The sequence below is a fragment of the Nicotiana tomentosiformis genome, chromosome 12 (genome assembly GCF_000390325.3).
Source record: "Nicotiana tomentosiformis chromosome 12, ASM39032v3, whole genome shotgun sequence".
NCBI classification, from domain to species: Eukaryota; Viridiplantae; Streptophyta; class Magnoliopsida; order Solanales; family Solanaceae; genus Nicotiana; species Nicotiana tomentosiformis.
The window spans coordinates 108106522-108130777 of record NC_090823.1 but is presented as its reverse complement, the minus strand read 5'-3'; the positions used below and the strand labels follow the sequence as shown (position 1 = coordinate 108130777).

Here is a 24256-nt window from a genome sequence, read left to right as displayed (position 1 = left end):
TGTAACTTGTGTGCAAAATTTGAGGTCAATCGGACGTGATTTGATGTGTTTCGGCGCAAGTTATAGAATTTGAAGTTTCAAAGTTCAATAATTTCGAATTGTGGTGTAATTCATCATTTTGATATTGCTATGTGTGATTTGAGGCCTCGAGTAGGTCTGTATTATGTTATGAGACTTGTTGGTATGTTCGGACGGGGTCCCGAGGGGGCTCGGGTGAGATTCGGATGGTTAACGGATCAAATTTGGACTTAAGGAAATGCTGGAACCGCTGCCTACTGGTGTGATCGCACCTGCGAAGATTTTGATCGCAGGTGCGAAGCCACATGTGCGCGAGATCAGTCGCAAAAGTGGCCAAGTGTGGAACTGGGCAGTGCTCGCAGGTGCGAGGAATTTTCCGCATCTGCGAGGCCGCATCTGCGAAGGTGTTAGCGCAGATGCGGACTAGGGCTGGCGTGAGGCGACCGCAGGTGTGAATGGGAATGCGCATCTGCGAGCCCGTAGATGCGAGAAAACGGCCGCAGATGCGAGGTTTTAGAAGGCTAGTTGTTTCCGCAGGCGCGCATCTTTGTCCGCAAATGCGGATGCGCAGGTGCGAGCCCAGGCACCGCAGGTGCGAAAATACCTGGGCAGTGTTTAAAACAAGGGTTCCGAGATTTTTTTTCCATTTTCGGATTTTGGAGCTCGGGTTGGGCGATTTTGGAGAGGAAATTTTCCACCACACAACCTGAGATAAGTGTTCTTAACTCCCTTGTGATTATATTCCATGAATTAATCTTCATATTTGGTGTAAGATTATTGAATCTTCAAGAGAAATAGAAGGAAATTTCTATAATGTCACAAAATGAGTTTTTCAAGTTTGAATACCGATTTGGAGTCGGATTTGAGTGAAATTAGTATGGTTGAACTTGTAATTGGATGGGTTGTCGTATTTTGTGAGTTTCGTTGGATTTCGAGATGTGGGCTCCACGAGTTATTTTTGGGTCACAATTTCAGATTTTTGAAAAATATTAGTATTTTGACATGGAATTAATTTCTATAATCTTTGTGGGCTAAATCAAATTAATTGTTACTAGATTCGAGCCGTTTGGAAGTTGATACGTGCATAATGAGATTTTTGGAGCATTGTTTAGCTTGCTCGACTTTGGATTTGGCTTATTCGAGGTACATAACTCTTCTAATCTTGGAGCTGAGGGTATAAACCCTGAATATACGTATTATGTGAATTATTTATAGGTGACGCACATGCTAGGTGACGGGCGTGTGGGCGTGCACTATAAAAATTGTGACGTAATTGGTTCCGTGAAATTTTATAGTCAAATAATATTGGCATTTTCTATGTAGTTTTATATGCTGAGAATTATATTAAAAATCATGTTGAGGCTATGTGCCGGTATTATTGGGACCCACAGAGGCCATATTGCTGTGAAATATTTGTTTAAATTGAAAAATTTATATTCATTTCATTGCATATCATATCTCAGTTTCTGTTGTTATTTATTGATGCATCATATCATCATTTTTGGGGCTATTCTCATGACATTGTGAGCCCATGATAGAGAGACCGGAGAGATTGATGACTGAGGGAGGCCGAGGGCCTGATTGTGAGGATATTTTGGGATCGGACTGCATGCCGTAGCAGGCCATGTTGGCTTTATATATATATATTATTACTATTATATGGATCGGGGCTGCCCGCCTGCAGCATGCCTTATTGGCTTATTATGGCACGTGAGTTGTCCGTGCAGATTCTGATATGATATTATAGCACGTGAGTTGTCCGTGCAGCACGTGAGTTGTCCGTGCAGATTATAGCGCTTGGGTTGTAGGAGCCCCTCCAGAGTCTGTACACACCCCAGTAAGCGCAGGTACCTACTGAGTGCGAGTGCAGAGTGCCGAGTGCTGAGTGACTGGGAGGCACGAGTGATTGTGAGGTATGCCCGAGTGGCAAGAGTGATTGTGAGATATGCCCGAGTGGCAAGAGTAATTGTGAGGTATGCCCGAGTGGCAAGAGTGATTGTGAGGTATGCTCTAGTGGCACGGGTGACTGTGAGGTTTGCCCGAGGGGCTGTAAATGAGTGATGTTCTTCCCGAATGGTTGTTTATAATTTTATCACTGAGTTGCATCGCATTGGCATGCACACATGACATACATGCATAGAGATGTATTTTTTCTCATACTATATAACATCACATCATTTAAGATTTCTCACACATTTTGATAGATGGGCATAGTGATACATTTGTTTTACACGGGTTATCCGGAAGGAAAATAAAATATATTATTTATTATTGAAAAGATTTTTGGAGAAATTTATTATTTTCAAACTATTCATATTATTGGCAACTTCGGCAAACGATTTGGGTTTTCACTGATGTATTTGAAAGAAAGAACTACTATTTTTGAAATCATTATTTGGATGAGTATTTTATCCCTTAGTTACTTCTGGTATTATTTGCTTTATGTTGTTATGGACGGTTGTGGATTATTGGTTTTGGACTCGACCTTGGTGGAAGCTCGTCACTACTTTCAACCTACGACTAGGTTTGTTACTTACTCAATACATGGGGTCGGTTGTACTGATACTACACTTCTGCACATCGCGTGCAGATGTTAGCTGTTGTTGTTGCTGTGCTCGATGGTTGCGGGATTTGAAGATGTACTTGCGTTCCTATTATAGCCGCCTCTTGTTCAGGGTAGCCTTAGATTTATAAAAGCTCTGTTTATGTATTATTCAAACAGACTATGTATTTATTTCATTTTTGCTTTGTATACTTTATTTTTAGAAGCTCATGATTAGTACTACCAGTTCTTGGGAATTGTATAAGATTAGGATCTTTATTCACTTAAATTGCTTTAATAATTATTATTAAAATTGGTTAGTTGAAAATTGGCTTACCTAACGGGATGGGTTAGGTGCCATCACGACTAGTTCGATTTTGGGTCATGACAAGATATTTATTTCACTCATGATTCCGAATGGAGGATGGGGACCTGGTGTATCGGGCCATGTGCCGCGACGAGGTTATATTAAGGTAATATTTGTTGTAGTTGTTGCGGGTATCTTGTTTCTTCCTTGGGGATTGGATTCACAGTATGGTATCGGTGTGGAGTCGTGCCTGTTGAACTTGTTTGATAGTTATTTCATGTGTTCCTCTTTTCATATTCAGTCGTGTTTGAGTCATGCTTGTTGGGTTTGGATTGCGAGGGGTGTGCACAAGTGGCATTTGGTTTGTTAGTCGAGTGAGTAATTATGAGTTCTGCATGTTTCTTGTATCATTGTTAGTGTTGTGAAGGTCTGGAACAAGGTTCTAGTTGATATGAGTCTATTTGCCGATATCGGGCTTCGTAATAGGCAGCTATTGTGGTCAAAGTTATTGTTATGAGCATATGGGCGATGTGTTATGTCGTGTGGTATTATCTTGTGAATGTATGCATGAGCTGTTGCATCTAGTTGAGGATTTTACAATGGTTTTATGTGATAATATGGCCCTTAGTAGATGTGAAAATTTGGTTCTAAGGCTTACGACATGAGTGGAAGGAATAACCTTCGCTTGGAATAATGTTGTCGGGTTTATGTGGATTGGGGTGATGTGGGATCACCCGTGATTATGTGCTTGGTGAGTTTATACAATGACTTGATGGCATGGGAAAGACTCTTGGCACGTTCGAGGACGAACGTTTGTTTAAGAGAGGGAGAATGTAACGACCCGACCAATCATTTTGAGATTTAACGATACATTCAGTGGTTCGGAGTCTTGAATAACGTCATATTGTGTATTATGGCTTGTGTGCGCGGTCGTAATTGATTTATGGATGCTTCAGGATGAATTTGGATGAGTGGTTCTTACTTTAGAAGCTTAAGTTGAAAATGTTGACCGAGGTTTGGCTTTTGTGAAAACGACCCAGGAACGGTATTTTGATGGCTACAACAGGTTGGTATCGTAATTTTTGACTTGGGCATATGCCCGAAATCGAATACGGAGGTCCGTAGGTTGATTTGTGTTGTTTTGCCAAAAAATGGGGACTTGAGGTTTAGAAATTTGACCGTAGATTGACTTCATAGTTATCGTGTTTGAATTTCTGTTTCAGTACTTGGAATAGGTCCATTTTGTTATTTGAAACTTGTTTTCAAAGTTTGGCGTCATTCCAAGTTGATTTGAAAGGAATCGGACGCGTGATTGTGTTTTTAAAAGTTCTTGAGTTTCTCGTTAATTTCATGTATTTTGGAGGTCCGATTCATGGTTTTAGATATTATTTTGATGATTTGATTGCGCGAGTGAGTCCGTGTTATGATTTCATTCTTGTGTTGATATATGGTGTGGAGCCCCGAGGGCTAGGGTGAGTTTCAGACACGTTTCAGAGAGTTCATAGAAGGTTCAGATTTTGCTGGTGTTCTGATCTCGCATTTGCAAGAAATATATCGCATTTGTGAGTATCACATTTGCGTGCTCTTCTTTGATTTTGCGAAATGCACTGTGGCCTGAAATTTGCGAACCCCCATTGCATTTGCAATATTGGCCTGGGCTGCATAGTGATCGCATTTGCAATCATCTTGATCGCTTTTGCGATATGTCTATAGTTCGCGATTGCGAACATATCATCGCATTTGCGATGACAACATGGGTGTGAAGGTCTTCGCTTTTGCGATTATTTCCTAGCATTTGCAAATCACAGGTCGCAATTGCGACTGGACATAAGATCTGAGGAGCGAGATTTTGGTCTCATTTTCATATTTTGGAACCTTAGACTCAGTAGGAGGCGATTTTGAAGAGGGATTTTCATCTATAACTTTTGGGTAAGTGATTTTAATCAATTTTTAACTATTTTACATGATTATATATGAGATTTAACATCAAAGTGAAAATTTGAGAAACTTTGCCTATGTTTTGAAAAATGAGAATTTGTGTTTTGAGAGTCGATTTGGAGTCGGAGTTTGAAACAAAATATATATATAGACTCATGGGGTTATGGGTGGTCGGAATCTACTCTTGGACCCGGATTTTGACCGGCGGTCCCGGGCTTAACTTTTGTTGACTTTTGAGGAATTATATAAAAATCATAGCTTTATTTATTGAAATTGAGTTCTCTTGCATTATTTGATATTATTAAGTCGATTTTATTTAGATTTGAGCCCAGCGGAGGTGAATTGTAAAGGAAAAACTATTTTAGAGTATTGATCGAGGGCTTTTGAGGTAAGTATCTTGCCTAACGTTGTGTGTGGGAACTACCCTGTAGGGATCAGTTTGTTTGCACTATTTGAACTACGTGAAAAACGTGTACACGAGGTGACGAGTGTGTACAAGACTTATATGTGGAAACTTGACCGGTTTAGACTCTTAGGGTTCTTATGTATATTAAATTGAAGTTGCCTTATCATGTTATATCCTCCATTGCTAACTTTACCCTTACATACTTTATTTGAAGTTGATTAGTTCACGTTCTATCCTTTATTGCCGAATATACGCTTATATGCTTTAATTGAAGTTGTTGCCTCTTTTATTTACATATTATCTCTTCCATTGTTGATTTATCCTCATTTGAAGTCATTATTACATGTTATCTCTTCTATTGTGATTTATCCTTATTTGAAATCGTTATTACATGTTACCTCTCTTATTGTTGAGTTATTCTTAATTGACATCAATGTTACATATCATCTCCTTATTGTTGAGTTATTCTTATTTGATATTGTTGTCACATATTATCTCTCTCTTTGTTAAGTTATTCATATTTGAAGCCATTATTACTTGTTATGTCTTTCATTATGAGCTCATTATTCCGTTTTATTGTGTTTTGTTTATTCTTGTGTTGATTTACTTGCCGAACTCCTGTGTTATTGTTGTTGTTGTAGTACTCAGTATTGTTGAGCCGAGGGCTATGTGTGATTGCAGTATTGGAATTGTTTTTAAGAAAATATTGTGCCATATGGGCACATGTAGTGCGAGTTATTATATTGTGTTGGTCCATCGCATGAGTGGTATTTTCCACTAAGCAACAACTTAATTCTTAGACCAATACAATATAGTTGGATAATACAATTAAAGGGTACTTCTCTACATTTATGTTTATTTAAACTCGTGAGATTAGTTTTAGGTATATATAAATTATTATATGATGTATTCTACATAGAACATGAAATTTCCGAATCATTTTATGAAGAATTAACCTAAGTAGCTACTCACCCAACCACTTAAATTAAAAATAGCAAGCGAATATATAATATATGTGTAATATGTATATATCTATGTATAGTAGTATATAATTGATGTATAAAAAATAAATATTAAATCCAGTCGGCTATTTGTGTAAAAATCCTAATAAAATACCTTGGCCCAAACCTCAGTTAGCCCAATTCTCACTTTATAGCCCAATTAATAAAGCCCAAATTTTAAATACCAGCAGCTCTATCAAACCCTCCTTTCTTTTTCGCTTCTTCCTCTGATTTTATTTCTGAAGTTCAACTGTATGTTTCTCTTTGTCTCACTAATTATAATATGAGTCTTAGTGGATTTCCTTATTCTTGTATCGAATATTTCTATTTTCTAATTGGTTTTGATGTGGGTCTTTTACAATTGCTTTGTTTTGCTGATTTTAGGCGGTTCTCTGTAGTTGCTACTTGGTAAAAGGTGAAATCTTTGGAAAAATAGTCATTGTCGTTTCAGTCAATCAATTGTAGAAAAATGTCATCGTTCAAGAATGCTATTCCTAGACGAGCTCATAAGGAGCGAGCTCAGCCGTAAGTGACTCTCTAATTACTTTCATAGATACTAATTTCTTTGCTTTGAGTTGCTTTAGCTTAATCTTGTTTTTTTTTTTGTTGTAAATTTTATCAGACAAGCAAGGAAAAAATTTGGGTTGCTCGAGAAACACAAAGATTATGTGGTTCGGGCCACAGCATTCCATAAAAAGGAGCAAACTTTACAGGTAAATTTGTTTTTTGTTCTACAGGGAATTGAAAGGGTTATATGATATTAGTTGAATTAGACTTGGCAGTCCATGAAAAATTGAAGTAGTTTTATAGCTTAAAACGTGATTGAGACATGAATAAGCTATAAGGGTTGTGTGATATTTGTCCCCGGGGCTTAGTTCAAGTGGCAAAGATTGAGGGACTTGTGACTTAGGTCAGTGGTCACAGGTTCGAGCCCTGCTCCATGCGAATCAAGCCTGGTATTTAGGTGGAGATGGGTAGAAGGGCAGGCCCATTATTACCGAGTTTCAAAGGCTGCGGTTGGTCCAAAAGGTTGGCCCCAGACGTATTTTTCGGTCATAAAAAAAGGTTGTGTGATATATGTTGCAAGGTCCAACTTTGTTATTTCACTGAAGAAAAATAAAGAAAGGATGGAAGAAGGAAAGAAAGTCAGCCTGCCACAATGGGGCTTTTACAGTTTATTTGTATTAAAAGATCACAATCCTTGGTTGTGTTTGAAAGTAGTCAATTTGAATGGATTCTTAAATGTTCTTTTGTTTTTCCTTTGGTTGTACCTTTATCGCTTGCCCTCAGGGATTTGTTACATTACAGTTGATCTGATATGTGAATAATACTCTTCTTTATTTGCTCTACAGAAACTCAAGGAAAAAGCAGCATTTCGGAATCCAGATGAGTTCTACTTCAAGATGGTTAAAGCAAAAACTGTTGGAGGAGTGCATAGATTGGAGTAAGATATGAATAATCGTATTTGTTAGTTGAGGTAATTTCTTCCTCAATTGTGATTGACCTGAATTTTTGGACACTGTTTCAATGTTTGCAGGAGCCAAGTAAATAAATACACTCAAGACGAACTCATGCTAATGAAGACTCAGGATATAGGCTATATTTTACAGAAAGTTCAGTCTGAGAAAAAGGTTTAGTGTTACCTATTGTGGTTCGTGTTGTAATTTACTCTCTCTTTGCAGAGAATTGAGAGCTATCACCCTTCCTTTTTGTCAGTAACTCTTATTCTATGCAGAAAATTGAAAAGCTAACTGCCATGCTGCACTCTCTTGATGATCAGCCATCAAATAGACGTGTTTACTATGCCGAAGACAGGTTAGATATAAGACCTCTTGAATTTTTAATCCCTCTTTGCACATTCTGTGTATAGGATTGGGAAAACGTGGCTTTACAGTCTTGTTTTGATGTGCCTATACACTCAAAATACAATCACGTCTCAAATTATCTTGTTGATTGCCATTGACCTGACAACTTGCATTCAATATTTAGCTTTCTTCATAGGTGAAACCTCATTAAACTTTAGAAAATGGTTGACGGTTACCATACGACTAAATGACTCATTTGGAGATATCCATTTGATAATAATTTATTGTCCTGGCAAACTGCATTCAATGTTTAGCTTTCTTCGTGAATTGAAACTTCATCACTTGATCAATGTTATATAACCAATTGAGCTGTGTCTATGGAGGACTAATGATTTCCTACTGTTTTGTAGTATTATCTCTAATGGATGCACAAGCTTTATTCACAAATAATCTCCTCACATTACCTCCCTCTGGTTTCCTTTGTACTAATAAAGCAGCCATAGCATGCATATTTCTAAATAGCACTCATGGCTGAGTCTCTTAAGAGCCTGAATTAATATTTAAATCGTTGGAATTAGCTCAACTTGGACTCTTTGAGAAATAAAAGGCAAAAACAAAAAACAAGTAACGGAAATATTGAATCATTTTAACTCTAAATGGATCTCACTGTCAAGCTTTAATCATGCTGCAGGATTTCAGCCTTCCAGCATTTGTAATTTTCAGTATCTTTTCATTTCTTACAGCCTGTAAACCTGGTTTATTTAGCCTCAAACAATCAGAGCTTGCCATTTTTCAATAACTTTTATCATTTTTTTGGTTCCCTATTCTCAAATTCCCACCTTTTTGAGAAGTGGATCACGTGAGGCCATATAGGGGATGCTTAAGAGCTTTATATTGAATCTATTATAATCATCTTGGACCGCGAGGAACGAGGTTGATTTAGTCTATCGTACACCTTGCATTATGGTGTTTGCGTTGGATTAGAGTTGTTATGTCTTTTTATTCCTTGGACTCTGATCGCAACTTCCTCCGAGATGGCATATTTTGTAGCATTTCTTTAAGTTATTTTCCCTCCCTTTTCATGTATATAGCACTTTAAATTTGCTGTTTTTGTTAAAAAATATTTTTTGATGCTGCAGTTCCTATTCAAATTCCTTACTTTCTTTGCTCTTTTTTTTTTTTTTTGGGTTTTGTTTTGTTTATTGACAGGGAGGAGGCAGAAGAGCTAGCGTCTAAAGCTTCAAAACATAGTAATCTGAATGCGTCTGGGAACTTGCCTAGTAGTATTAGGAGGTAATGTAAGCTTTTTCCTCTTATGTTGTAAAGCAGATTAATGTATTATGTTTTGAACTTGTATAAGATTAGGAGGAAATGTAAGCTTTTTCATGTATGTTTTGGTAAGAGCGCAACTTGCGACATGTGGGTTAGGCACGTCACGGTTCGAATCTCGCTGCAGAAAAAAGTCTGGTATTTAAGTGGAGAAGGGTAGAAGGACGGGCTTATTATCCACCGAGTTTTGAACCTTGTGTCACTGGCTCTTGGATATACCTTGTACTGTGATTACAGATATATGGTTTCATGGGTGACGGGTCTCCTTAATTGATTAGCATAGGATGTCGGTTCACTATTTGTCTTTCGGACATAGGAACTACTAGTTTAGTGATTTATAGAACAATACATCAACTGCAAAGGAACTTACATATCGTTTTTTATCCATATAGCTGATAAAGTTTTTGAAAAGGTTGTAGTCCTTTTTATACTAGAAAGTGGTCTTCTGCATTTTGTGATGTAGGCTCACAAGTGCCTTGTTTTCTTTTCATAGTCATTTATTTTTGAAGCTGAGGTTGTTCTTGCTTACAGCCACCCTCACTTGAACCCCAATCAAACAATTTGTAACTGCAGGGAGGAAGTTAATCTGTTCAGAATGCAACTGACAAAAAGTATCCATTGGCAATATGCCTAAAAGAACCTAATCTGTTCAGATTACTTGATGTTTAAGTGTCGTCTTGTTGACGCTTCTGCTGTTTGTTCATCAAAGTCAGCTGTTACAAGTTCTATTCTTGGTTGTTCAAGGTCCACCAATGCGTCACCACTCTGTGTAGAAGTGATAGGTTAAAAGTTGATTATAGGAATTGCCATAATCATTTGTTTTGTTTCCTTATGCCGGGGTAGGGGCGGATTCTTCCATAAATGGGTTCGCTAATTTCCTTTTGGTTTCAAGGCAAAGATGGTCAAACTTTTCATTATTGGAATCTCCTGCGCAGGAAGACAGCTACTTCTTACCGAGAGTTGGAAGCAAGAAAGAGCAGAGTGAGAGATCTAGAGAAACTATACATGGACATGGTCATGCAGAAAGAATTACAGGTGTTTATTCATTTTAAAGTTATATCTTCGTCGTATTCAACGATCATAAGCTTTGATTCTAGAATTACTTTTGTCATGTTACCAGAAATCGGGAAGAAAACGCAGACTTCGTGAAGAAGAGCTTGTTAACCCAACAACCAAACCTGTCTACAAGTGGAGACAAGAAAGGAAACGCTGAGAATTTCTATCTATGATGCAAGTCGGGAAGTGTTTGGATAGTCATATCAAGAATTCGGGTGAAAGTGCGTAGAGCAGCTGCCTACAATTTTTTTGGGTTGCTTCCATCAGGGCGAAATCTTAGATGGAACTTCTGCAACATCCATTCTTGGAAACAAAGCTGGATATGGGTGTTGTATCATGAATCATATTGTTGAACATCTTAAACATTTCTGTAGAATATTAGGAATATTCATAATTCCATTTGGTGCTTCAGAGGCTCTAGCTGTGTAATGACAATTGAATGTGTGAATGAACTTCTTTCACATTGTAGGCCTTTGCTTTTGGAAATTGGCGTGTCATGTGTGCAAGTGCAAGTGCTTGTGAAACTTTTGTGACTTTTTTTTTTTTTTTTTATATTATAATTATACATATGGGAGAGAGGAAGAGGAAAAGAGAGGAGGGTATTACGGAGTAGGGAATCCAAGCCTCACCAACAAGTCGTAAGTTAAGCTAATTGGGCGACCGTTCTTGTACATGGTGGGAGGGGTAACGGCAAATGCACTTCTATTAAGCTTAGTTGTTGTTGTAAGCTTAGTTGTTGTTGTTGTTGTTGTATATTAGTAAGCGAATGAAATTTACTAAACAAGTTACAATTACAAAGTTTTTCCATCAATTTTGAAAGAATCTATTTTTCTAAGTAGCTTTAAAATATTAGATGCATACCTGTTGAGATTTAAATTTGAATAGTTTTTTTATCTTTTATATGTAATATTAAAAAATAAAAAATAATTGATTTTTTGAATAATTTTTATCTATAACAGCCAAATAACATTTAAACGTCAAATGCTGTTATAGGTGTATAACAGCCATTCACTGTAAAAGCCAAAAAATATCGGAACAAACAAGTCTGTTATAGAGAGGATTGACTATAGTTAAGTTAAGTGGCATATTAAAAAAAAAAAAAAAGGCTATGTGACACTGTTAAAACAAAATTTAAAAATATCTTGGACAAATCTAATCTGGAAACAACATATGTTATTTGAAGTAAACCTAATCCATTATACTATATATTTGGCTTTTTAATCCATTAAATTTCTGAAGATATACATGTATGTTAATATTATATTAAAAGGACAGTCAGACTTGAGGTTAAGTTAAGTGGCTATTGAGAAAAAGCCATTTAGTACTTTTAAGACAATCTAAAAAGATTTTGGAGAAATATAATTTGGACAACAAACGTTATTTGAAGTAAAACTTATCTATTGTGCTATATATTTGGCTTTTTAAATTCATTAAATTTCTGAAGATTTACATTAAGTTAAATTCTAACATTAATACAGTTATTAAATTTTGACTAAAAAATATTTGAGAATTGATAACATCAAACCAAATTTTTATCATTTTATTTGTGGTTACAAACATTAAATTACATAATAGTTCTTAAAAAGAACACATCGCCTAATATTACAAAAATTGTTTCTCTTAAAATATTATAAGCCATAAAAATGCATTGAAACTAATGAGCCCAAAATATTAACAAAATAGTAAAGAGTAAGTTATATAGATAAATGCTATTATTTCTTTTATTTATTTGAATTGGAACAGCAATTACGTGATTAGTATCAAGCTAATAAAAAGTTAAGTGGCGAGCTAATAAAAAGTTATTTAGCAATTTTAAAACAATATTAATTAGGCCATGTAATAAAAATAAATTAAAATTAAAATATAATTTTTGATCTAAAGGTAAACTTTTTGAATTTGGATTGAAATACTATACAAAAAATTATTTTTGGTTGAAAGATAAATATTTTTTTTGAAACATGAATATGGTGAAGGATTTTATTTTAAACAGAAGTTTTTAATTAATATATTTAACGTTCTTTTAAAACCATGAATGTGTTAATTTTATACCAACATATAAGTGAAAATATTTAAGAATATCTTATAAAACAGTAAATTAAATTTTTTATTTAATTTCTCTCACAATTACATAGTGATATTTTCTTTGGTGCACGAATACAGTACCTTTACACATTGTTGCTGCAATTTTGGTTCTTGTAACTCTATACTTATTGGAAACATCTAACAAAAGTTTTATGATTTTTACCGACTAATGATGAAATATAAAATTTGATTATGTTGATTCGATTAATATACGTACAAAAGCAATATATATATATATATATATATATAACACTATCAAAATTTAGTTAAGTAAGAACATAATATGAACATTTATAACCAAGATATCCAACTAAAAAACATAAATTAGAATTAGAAGTTAGTAGAAAATCAAAGGAGGTGGATGTCTGAATAAGATAGGAAAAGATTAGAGCTTGATAGGAAGATGGTTGGGAAGAATCCTGACCAAGTTGTAATGAGTTCTTGTATTTTACTCAAATAAATTGAAGTATTAATCATTAGAATTTAGAATAAAATATGTTATTCTTTGAGTTATAGGTATGATCACAATATTTGTCAAATATGTAGATCGAAAAAATTAGGTGTCATGGGGAAGCTAATAAAACAAACCTTGAATAATGATAAATCAGATAACTAAAGAGAAATATACCAAAAGAGACAAAAATATTTAATGTGGTTCGGTCAATTGACCTACGTCCATGGCAGAGATGAGCAATCCACTATATTAAAGAGAGTACAAAATATCGAGAGAACAATCTCACAAAGAGGCAAACACAAGTGGCACACTAACACTTGTCCCGAAAAGTTCTCCTCCTAAACAAGACTCTCAAACCCCTTATGGGTTATGGCTACATTGTGGATGCTACTGAATGAGAAGGAAGGATCCTCAATTTATACAAGTCCAATCTTTTTCCTCCAAGAAAAGGGACTAGCCAAATATGAAAAAATTATAATTTTCTTCTAAAAAGGCAAAACACATAAGTTGCCACCTGAACTATAGACCAAATCCCTGTTACACACTTTCTGACGATGAAAATTATCTTACACACTCAACCTTTCAAAAGTGTATATATGACACACTACTTTGGTTAGCTGGCACTCGCGTGTTATACACAGAAAACGGGCGAGTGAAATAAAAAAAATAAAAAAATTTATAAAACTTTATCTCGGTTTTGAACTCATAAGAACTCAACCATGGAAGTTCAGAATTCCTGCTCAAATCACTCCGTTCAAATTTTAAGCTCAAGGAATTAGTTCTTAATCAATTCCAAGCAGCAAACAATCCACATAAGTTTTAGATCTCAGATTCACATCAACCTAGAATTCAGTAACTATTTTTGCATTCTTCTCGCCAATAAAGTCTTTTGGAATCGGCAGTTGCGGCAGTTGCTTTCAAAATTCAACGCAAAAAATTATTATCCATTGATGCCAACTGTCACACCTCCTTTTTCCCGCGGGGACAGGGGATAAGGGAGTTTTTCCAATTAAAGTGACAATATTCGAAATGGGATTATTTATTTGATCAGAGTCGCCACTTGGAATAATTTATGGTGTCCCAAGTCACCGGTTTATTTTAAATTCCAAATCGAGAAAATTTGACTCTATTTATGGTCTGCGAATACAGAAGACCGGGTAAGGAATTCTGTTAACCCGAGAGAAGGTGTGAGGCACTCCCGAATTTCGTGGTTTTAGCACGGTCGCTCAACTATTATTAATTGGCCTAATTATCTGATTTATTACATGTTTGAAGCCTATTGCGCATTTTATCTTTTTGACCGCTTTTAATATTTATGGAATTTATTTGAACAAGTCGCGATGTCGTGCACTCGTTTGTTTTTGTACATATTACGAATCGCGTCACGTGAAACGCACCCGCGATTTACGACATGCTTATTTTATTGTTGTTTGAAGTTATGGTTGGGTCACATGAAATGCACACCCGAATTGGAATTTACGTATCGTGACCATGCCACGGAAACCGTACCCATGACCACGATGATTCATTATTAATCGCGCTTAAAGTAAACTACGATGTTCATTAATTAATTTCCTAAAGCTAATTTTAGATTATTGTAAGGTCAAGAATTATGAAATTATTTGTGGAAGAATGAAGTAAATTAGTTAACGGAATAAATAGGCCAACAAGTACCAATACTCTATAGCCCCAACAGATTAATGACCCAACATACTAAATCCAAATTCCATTATATCAAATCTATTATCATAATTCAGAGAACAAGACAATTAATATTAAGAAAAAAATGAACAAACTAGTCAAATTAACAAGATAAATGTATGTTATCACGCAAGAACGACTTAAACATCCACCAAACTGCTTAATAGATTTCACCAACGATTTTAACCCTCACAACTCAAAGGAATAAACCAACAGAATATTATGAAAATGAACAAGACCAAACAAAGCAACAACTAAAACAATGCTGACACGAAATAGGCATAAGCTAATCAAAAATAAACACCAAACTATAATAAGCAAAAGAAAACAAGCAAAACTAAGGAAATGCCGAAAACGGACCTTTTTATAACTTTCGAAATATCAAAAAAAACATACTTCTCAGCTGGTTTACAAAGAAGATCGAGCCGATAATACCAGACCCGTTAACCAAAGACCATGCCGGAAAACACTCGAATCTCGCGGACGAACTCGAACTCTACTCGACCCAGAGAAAACCGAAACTCAAAGAGCTTTTGTAGGGCAGCGAGCTGAGGCGGGTCTTAGATGCGCTATCGAACTTCGACCTCGACTCTACTATTTTCCCTCGGACAAAAGCAGACTCCACTAAGATAATAAAGGATAACTAAATTTCTGCTATGGTAAATACCAAATAAAAACAGTAGAGGTGTTGAAGTTAAAGCTTTTTCTTTAGGAGATAACTAATAGGTAAAGAGTAAATTTTAGAGAGGAGAAGAGCGGCCGCTTTTTTTCTTGTTTTTATTTTGGGTGAGGTGTGTATTTATCTTTAGGTAGGGAGAAGGGGCTTAGGGTTAAGGGATTGGGCTTAGATTTAGGAAATTGGGTTGGGTCCATGTCTTGTTGGGTTTTAATTTTGGGCTAAGAAGACTAAAATAATGTAATGTATTTATAAAAATCACTCCTAATAAACTACTAAAATAAAATTAAATATTAAAAGTAAAACTATATTTTTATATTTTTAAATGTTATAATAAAGTAAAAATAGAGAAAATAGGCTAAAGTCATGGTAAAATTAAAATACTATAAACATAAATATACTAACTGACCTTAAACTAAAAATAAAAATATTTTTGAGTTTTTTTAAATTGTAATTTGAAGTAAAAATTGATTGAAACTCTATAAAAATTAAAGTTAAGTGAAATAAATATTTTAAACACTAAAATAGCTCAAAAACGTGCCGGATCAAAAATTACGTGCTTACAGCTGCCCCTCTTTGCTTGGAAACACGAAGAGTTTTCGGAGAAAAGAACAATAAGCAACGTAATTGATACGCTTATTCAAAGCGAAACAAAGACGGACAAAAGATTATGACCGAGCCCTGGTATCTGAGTTGCCTACATATCCTTGGCTTTAAAGGAATCAGGTCACGTGTAGTTCAGGGGTGAATGAAGTAATGGAGTGTGTGGAGAGGATGACAGAGTCGAGTGAGATACCGTTCCGTCGAGGTTCCGGTCCGCGGTCCTGTTATTACATCAAAAAATGAAAAAAGACTAACTAAGCCTGTCAGCTATGAGTTACAAGATTCCTATCTATAAGTCTTCCGAAGCTTGATCTTGAGGCTTGAATGGTTCTTCATGCGGACTTTTGACTTAAACCTTGATGTTTGCTAGCTGCAGGTGCTAGTTCTCTCTTCTTCAGCTTTTCGGATCAAGACGGGACATGCAAAGCTTGCGACTTCAGCCATGTCTTGAGCAGTTCACATCTTTCATCGGCTTCTGCATTTTGGATTCACCCTTTTCCTTTTATTCTGGATTGAGACTTCTTCCTTTGGTTATCTCGGACTGTCAGCTCGCATTCTCGAGGCGAACTTTTGCTACTTCTAACTTGGATTGAATTCTTAAGTGACTTCCCTCGTTCTCCAGGTGGGCGCCTGATGACTTTAAACTGAAATGAATTCCCTTGTTCTCCAGGTGGGCGCCTGATGACCTAAAAACTTGAAATATATTCCCTCATTCTCCAGGTGGGCGCCTGATGACTTAAAAACTTGAAATAAATTCCCTCATTCTCCAGGTGGGCGCCTGATGACCTAAAAACTTGAAATATATTCCCTCATTCTCCAGGTGGGCGCCTGATGACTTAAAAACTTGAAATAAATTCCCTCGTTCTCCAGGTGGGCGCCTGATGACCTAAAAACTTGAAATATATTCCCTCATTCTCCAGGTGGGCGCCTGATTGACTTAAAAAACTTTGAAATGAATTCCCTCGTTCTCCAGGTGGGTGCCTGCAATCATGACAACACAGACAAAACAGAGAAACTTTTTCTGCCCCAGTTTACACTAGGAAGATTTGTGAGTTATTAGCAGAACTATAAATTACCTATGTTATTGATGAAGGATGCAATGATGAGAGCAAAATTGAGGACTCGACTAGGATGTGCATCTTCTAAAGAAATAAAAATCTGAAAAACCCAAACTAGGAAGTGCATCTCCTAAATTTGAGATTGAGCTTACAGAAAACTATAAACTAAGCTTGACTAAACTAAAAACTGACCCTATTCTCCAGGCGAGACCCCTGATTTCAAGAAAACTAAAGATTGATTACTCAAGAAAACTAAAAGTTGACCTTTATTTTTTTTTCAGATTTTCTTTTTTTTAAAACTTATTATCCTAGGAGAAAATTCATCAGACTAGTTTTTTTTTTTTTGGTATCTTAGGAGAAAGATTCATCAGACTAAGATTTCTATCCTAGGAGAAAGTTCATCAGACTAGGTTTTCTATCTTAGGAGAAAGATTCATCAGACTAAGACGTTTATTCTAGGAAAAAGTTCATCAGACTAGGTTTTCTATCTTAGGAGAAAGATTCATCAGACTAAGATTTTGATCCTAGGAGAAAGTTCATCAGACTAGGTCCTTTTGTTATCTTAGGAAAAAGATTCATCAGACTAAGATTTTGATCCTAGGAGAAAGTTCATCAGACTAGGTCTTCGATCTTAGGAGAAAGATTCATCAGACTAAGACGTTTATCCTAGGAGAAAATTCATCAGACTAGGTTTTCTATCTTAGGAGAATGATTCATCAGACTAAGACTTCGAACCTAGGAGAAAGTTCATCAGACTAGGTCTTTTTTGTTATCTTAGGAGAAAGATTCATCAGACTAAGTTTTCTATCTTAGAAGAAAGATTCATCAGACTAAGATTTTGATCCTAGGAGAAAATTCATCAAACTAGGTCTCTTTTTATTATCTTAGGAGAAAAATTCATCGGACTAAGATTTCGATCCTAGGAGAAAATTCATCAGACTAAGATTTCGATCCTAGGAGAAAATTCATCAGACTAGGTTTTCTATCTTAGGAGAAAAATTCATCAGACTAAGATTTTTATTGGGAGAAAATCCATCGAACTAGGACTTTTTATCCTAGAAGGAAAAATGTGAAGAGCAATGGCAACATTTATGCATACTAGCAAGACAGATAAAGGCAAAAATTTGAGAAACTTACCTTTTGTTGGCTCTTCTCTTTTTTTTTTTTTTTTTTTTTGGAAACCCAAATTCCTTGCACTGCTTTGTTCCTGTTTCAAACAAAGAAAATTTTGTCAGTTTTAAAAGTGGTGGTCGGTTTGCGGCCTTGAGTCTTGGGTGGCTTGACTTTGTGATCATCCAACTTTTGGAAGACTGACTGCATTGGTAGTTGGCTGCACTGCTGGGAGACTCTGTTGTTCCTTACACGGGACCTTTACTTTCTGTATCAAACCTGATTGTTTCGCTCCCAATTCCACTTATGTTTTGAGGCTCAATCAGCCTTATCTAAAAAAAAGAGAGATTTCTTTTCTTGGATAACCTTTTCAGATATCTTGAATGGCTTTTGCTTTTAGAGCAATTTGGTCTCTCAGGGAGAATCACAACTGGTAAGTGTGTTTTGCACAATGTGCCACTTCATAGTCCTTGTTCGGTACTACAGGGAATCCCTGATTAACCTTGAGGTTATCTTTGCTTGCTTTAGCCAAATAGGCTGACAAGAGTCTTTTGGGGGAAACCTTCGTATTGCACGAATCCTCAAGACATGTTGGCTGTAACAACTGACTGTGCTGGCCAAATTTACTTTGTGCAACTGAAAAGCTGGTAGCAGATTTTGAAATCTTTTCTTGCTTGTTTTGACAAGGACTGACTCAGAGCGAATGACACAATGATGCGAAGAAACAATATTAACAAGAAATACCCCTATCGGGAAGGAAAGGAGGAAGATTTTTTTTTGGGGGGGCGGCAGCTAGCCTTTATGATCATGACATGCATTTTGGACTTAGCGGCCTGATCTTTCAAACTGTTCAAATCTTTCCTTTTATCATTCCTATGACATTTGAAGTCGGGCTTGTTTGTGCCAAATCTTTGCATCAGCTTAATGACTCACTTTCGACTAGTGGTGCCCCGAGGGGTTTTCATCAACAAGTCTCTCTCATTTATTCATCTCTGATTACCGTCGTCTTACAGTGCCCATGAGGGTTTTCACTAGTAAGACTCTCTCATTTTTCTTCTTTTTTTTTCTTTTTTTTCTTTGTGTGAGCAACCTGACAGTGTTCTATGTCGTGTGACAACCGTTGCTCATTGCATGCGTTTCTTGGCATTCTTGAAGGCATATCGGGAGGTCTTTATTTGGAAGGTTTTTGGATAGGGTTGGAAAGATGGGTCGGCATGGAGGCTCTAAGTAGACTCAATATGATGGGTTGTACACTTTACAACTCTTGGAATCGACTCTTTCAAAAGTGAAATAAAATCTTTGCCACAGCTTTAGATATTGGGGATTTTTGGATTTTTTTTTTTTTTTTTGAATTCTTATTTTGTTGGACCAAACCGTGTAAGGCTGCCTATGTATCCCTTTTTTAAAGGAATCAGGTCTAACGTAGTTCAAACATCTGACCTAACTATTATTTTTCATCATTCTTTCTGCTCTTTTTTTTTCTTTTTTCCGTTTTTTTTTCTTTTATTTTTTCAAAACAAGTTGCCCAACTTCTATTTTCTGGGGGTATGAGCTTTTGACTGTTCTTTTCTTCTTCTTTTTTTTTTTTTTACTTGTACTTTCTAAGAGTTGCCCCAGTTCGTACTCTTTGGGCATGGACTTTTCTTTTCATTTTTTCATTTCATTTTTTTTTGGACTTTTAACTCTAAACTTGATTCCAAAAGAGGGTGGTCGAAGAAAATAACACAGGCTCAAAAGGGGTAACAAAGGGTAAAGTGTTTCGGTAGCAGAAAAATGGCCTCCTAGCCTCGAGAATGCCAAACATGGTTTCCTTTCGCGATACAACATTGATGAACATGTCTGTCTTCTTGGTGTGTCGTGGTCGAAAGACACTTTCCATCCCTTAATGTCAAACTTTCCAACAAACTTCAATTGATTCTTTCCCAAACCCGATCTTCACAATAATTTGAAGGTAAAACTTACTCGAGCTTAATTCCAAAGTGTTTCGACTCTTTGTTCATCCTAAAAAATATCTTCTTCTTTTTTCGGTTATCCGATTCAAGATTAGATCAATTTTCTAAGATCTGGCCAAAAGTTCCGCATGCATACCATGTCACTAGAACTAGCGGCGAAAGAACTAAGCATGGAATGAAACAAGGACAAACTGTATTTCACTGAATAACGGATAGAAGGATTTGACAATAAGACAAACAAACTAAAATCCGAGTTACGACCCTAAAATAACCCGGCTAATGAAAATAGCAACAAAACGAACAGACAAGACTCACACAGACAAAATAGAGGGATAGAAGGGTTCGACTCAATAAAACAAATAAAATCTGGATCACACCCTGGAATAACCCAGGTAATAGAAAAAACATCAAAACAAGCTACCAAGATTCCTTCCTAGTGAGGAGGGAATGACTTTTCAATTGCTAAGCTTGACATTTAGCCACAAATTTGTTCATCAGAATCACCATGGCCTTCTCCAATTTTAGTCGGCAAGTTCCCGAGAGGATTCTCATACTCCATGTCACCACACGTCATCCCCACAAAGTGTGCATCATCATGTGCATATAAAGGATTCTGCGTGATATTCTGGGTGTCATTATCTTGGATCACTATCAGTTTTTCCTGGATCATCCTTTCTATTTCTCTTTTCAAATCCCGACAACTTTCAACATTGTGCCCCTGGGCATTGGAATGGTATTCACACCTTTTAGAAAGGTCAAAGTTTCTTGCACGTGGGTCCACATAATTTGGAGGAATAGGTGCAATCATGTCATAATGCTTTAATTTCTCAAACACACTTGCATAGGACTCTCCTATTGGTGTAAAATTATCTTTCAACCTTTGTTCCCCTCTATACCCCTGGCTCCGTTGTGGGTTATAGGGCATTTGAAAATTTTGTGGAGACTGGTGGAGATTTTGCGGTGCTGGTGCTCGCTTTCTGGGGTGTCTTGGTGGCTGGACAACATACTGAAATGGAGCAATAGAGTATTGTGGGTTCTGAGGTGGATAGTAGTGCTCAGGGGAATCATCGGAAACCTGATGAGGCTGCTCATACCTTCGAGATGTTCTCCTAGGACCTCTTCTCGACCTTATTGTCATCATGGTTTCTTCATCCTTCTCATTCGTGTCACTAAAATTATCAGATTCAATCTTTACAGCCTGAGTTGCAGCTTTGAGAACTGCTTGACTTATAATTTTGCCTGTCTTAAGGCCATTCTCAACCATTTTCCCAATTTTGATTGCTTCCAAGAAGGATTTGCCAACTGCGGACATCATGTTTTGAAAATAATCTGGCTCTTGAGCCTGAAGGAAGACAGTGATTAGCTCGTGGTCATCCATGGGTGGCTTAACTCTAGCTGCTTGCTCTCTCCATTTAATGGCATATTTCCTGAAGCTTTCAGTCGATTTCTTCTTCAAGTTAGAAAGGGAATTGCGGTCTGGGGCGATGTCGATATTGTACTGGAATTGTCTGACGAAGGCCCGGGCCATGTCATCCCAGACATGCCAGTGAGAGGTGTCTTGATCAATAAACCATTCAGAGGCCACCCGTGTCAAGCTTTCCCCAAAATAAGCCATTAGCAATTCTTCATTTCTTCCCGCACCTCTTAGCTGATTGCAATACCTTTTCAAGTGAGCTATGGGGTCGCCGTGTCCATCATACTTTTCAAATTTGGGGATCTTGAAACCAAGTGGCAAACGAACATCGGGGAACATACATAGATCCTTGAAGGCAACACTCTTCTTACCTGCCAACCCTTGCATATTTTTCAACTGCTGTTCTAAGCTTTTCATTCTTTGGGTCATTTCTTCCTGTGCCATCTTACGGGCAGGATTCTCAATCTTTGCAGGAAGATCGAATAGGTACGAGTGGTACTCAGGAGAATGGTATTGTTCTTGTTGGGTAGCAAATTGTGACTCGTGAGTTTTCTTTTGCACCACCGTCGGTTGTGGGATGGTGAAGATGGGTATAACAGTAGTGGTTGTCTGATTGGTTGTCAATGGCACACTTTGGGAGCGCGCAACAGAAGTTTCAGTTGTAGTCATACAGTTAGGAAAAAGACTGAACCCAGGTGGATAGGATTGATCGGGCAATGAGATCGGAATGGTAGTAGTCGAAATGGATGTGAACTCTGGGAAACCATGAATAGAAAAAGGCGGTCCTTGGCCATTGGCCCATGCTTGACACATTTCAGTCATTTGTTGCTTCAGTACTCTATTTTCCTCAACCACAGTAGACTCATGTAGAACCCTCTGACCCTGAGTCTCTTGAGCACTTGTAACAACTTTGATGCCAGTTGTTAATGGCATTTTTTTCTTGGATATTGTGTTGCTAACTTACCACAAACCGACCACCTCAAACTTTTTCTATGATTCAAAACAAGAGACACGTTAGAATGGACTCAGTCGGTCCTTATTATCATCATCATTTTTATTTTATTTTTTCATTTATTTAGTTTTTTTGGTCGATCGAACCTGATGTGGGTTGTCTACGTATCATGTGGGAACATGAATCAGATCGTGCGTAGTTCGAGAGGATCAGAAATAAGGTAAATAAACTAACTCTTTTTGGATTTTGATTTTTTTTCTTTTTAATTTCCGAAAGAAAGACTTATATATAAAAAAAAAGAAAATATTTTTGGAATTTGATTATTTTTTCTAATTTTTTTCCGATAGGACTTCTATATAAGAAATAAAAATATTTTTTGGCTTTTGATGTTTTTGTTTTTTTTTTGGATTTTTTGGGAGAAAGACTTTCTAAAAAAAAGGTAGAAAATATTTTTTGGATTTTAATTTCATTTGTTTTCTTTTTCTAATGAAAGACTCCTACAAATAAATTATTTTTTTTTGGTCTAAAATTATTTTTTAATCTTTTATTTGTTTGGGATTTTCTAAAAAAAAAAGACTCCTAAAAGAAGGAATTAAAGGAAATATTTTTGGATTTTTAAAAATGGGGTCTCAAAGAAAGACTTTCTAAACAAGGAAATAAAGAAAAATATTTTTAGATTTTTTAAAAATTGTGGTCTAAAAGAAAGACTTCCTAAAGAGGAGGTAAAGAAAATATTTTTGGATTTTTTGAAAATTGTGGGCCGGAACCGATGAGGTTTGCCTACGTATCCCACATCCGGTGAGAATCAGACCCGCGTAGTTCTGTCATTTTGATGCACAGAAAAATATGATTTGTTTTGGAATGATTCTCTCTTTGTTTTTGAAATTTCGACAGAGTAACGGGATTTTTGAATACCGGAATTATCAAAACCAGGTGTTTTTCTATCTTACCTCACTCTTGGTTTTTCTCTTCTTCTTTTTTTTGGATTTTTTTTCCTTTTTAAGTCACGAAGCCGGTCAACATACAAGCCAAGCAAATTAATGCGCAAGTAGCACGTAAAGAATGCATCAGGATGGTCCTTTAATTTTGAGTACACCTGTCCTAGACGGACCCAACCCCTGTGTTGAGTCCCCTAAGTCAAATGCACGTGATGCAAGCAAACGTACCTACTAGGGATCCGGCATGAGGCTATGTTATTCTAAGTTTAAATCCTGGGTGCATTGTTCTAGACCTGGCTTACCCGAGCGGACAACTCGAGCCGGGGGGGGGGGGGGGCAATGTACCGGTAACCAAAAGGCCATCCGGCTTTGTAACTGATCCGATCCTCGTTCTAAATTAGGATATGAAACTAACAGAAAAGAAGTCACGCCAGCATGCACTTCCCAGAAGATTTAGAAGACTCAGAGAGGAGAATGGTTTCGTGACAGTTTATATACAGTCCAAACAATATCAAAGTAGTAAAAATAGGCATTTAGTACATTAGGCTCAAACACGTAAAAAAATCAGGATAATAAGTAAAAGCCAAGTATAACAGTCATCTAAGCTCGAATTCTGAACCCTGAACCAGAGATTCTGGGTTCGTTCCCCAGCAGAGTCGCCAGAGCTGTCACACCTCCTTTTTCCCGTGGGGACAGGGGATAAGGGAGTTTTTCCAATTAAAGTGACAATATTCGAAATGGGATTATTTATTTGATCAGAGTCGCCACTTGAAATAATTTATGGTGTCCCAAGTCACCGGTTTATTTTAAATTCCAAATCGAGAAAATTTGACTCTATTTATGGTCTGCGAACACAGAAGACCGGGTAAGGAATTCTGTTAACCCGAGAGAAGGTGTGAGGCACTCCCGGATTC

At 36.6% G+C, this 24256-nt stretch overlaps 2 protein-coding genes and 1 long non-coding RNA gene across 4 annotated transcripts; 1 reads left to right on the top strand and 2 right to left on the bottom strand.

The window, feature by feature from the left end:
• Positions 1–6391: 6391 nt before the first annotated feature.
• LOC104115552 (probable U3 small nucleolar RNA-associated protein 11) lies at positions 6392–10888 on the top strand. 2 transcript variants are annotated; one of them, XM_009626220.3, is made up of 9 exons: positions 6392–6464; positions 6597–6737; positions 6835–6925; positions 7565–7656; positions 7750–7843; positions 7948–8027; positions 9227–9310; positions 10282–10381; positions 10467–10888. In XM_009626220.3, the coding sequence occupies exons 2-9, from the start codon at positions 6682–6684 to the stop codon at positions 10557–10559; spliced, it is 690 nt and encodes a 229-aa protein (XP_009624515.1). In that variant the 5' UTR covers positions 6392–6464; positions 6597–6681; the 3' UTR covers positions 10560–10888. The 2 variants fall into 2 exon arrangements, with proteins under 2 accessions (XP_009624515.1, XP_070048000.1); XM_070191899.1 differs by lacking the exon at positions 6392–6464 and having other exon boundaries at positions 6544–6737.
• A 6499-nt stretch (positions 10889–17387) lies between these two features.
• LOC138903524 (uncharacterized) lies at positions 17388–18055 on the bottom strand. Its single transcript, XR_011412716.1, has 2 exons — positions 17951–18055; positions 17388–17840 (listed from the first exon to the last, which is right to left on the bottom strand). It is a non-coding gene; the product is annotated as an uncharacterized lncRNA (long non-coding RNA).
• Positions 18056–20513: 2458 nt separating this feature from the next.
• Positions 20514–22385, bottom strand: LOC108948700 (uncharacterized). Its single transcript, XM_070191126.1, has 2 exons — positions 20748–22385; positions 20514–20651 (listed from the first exon to the last, which is right to left on the bottom strand). Exons 1-2 carry the CDS (start codon positions 22383–22385, stop codon positions 20514–20516), a joined length of 1776 nt encoding a protein of 591 aa, XP_070047227.1.
• Positions 22386–24256: the final 1871 nt, after the last annotated feature.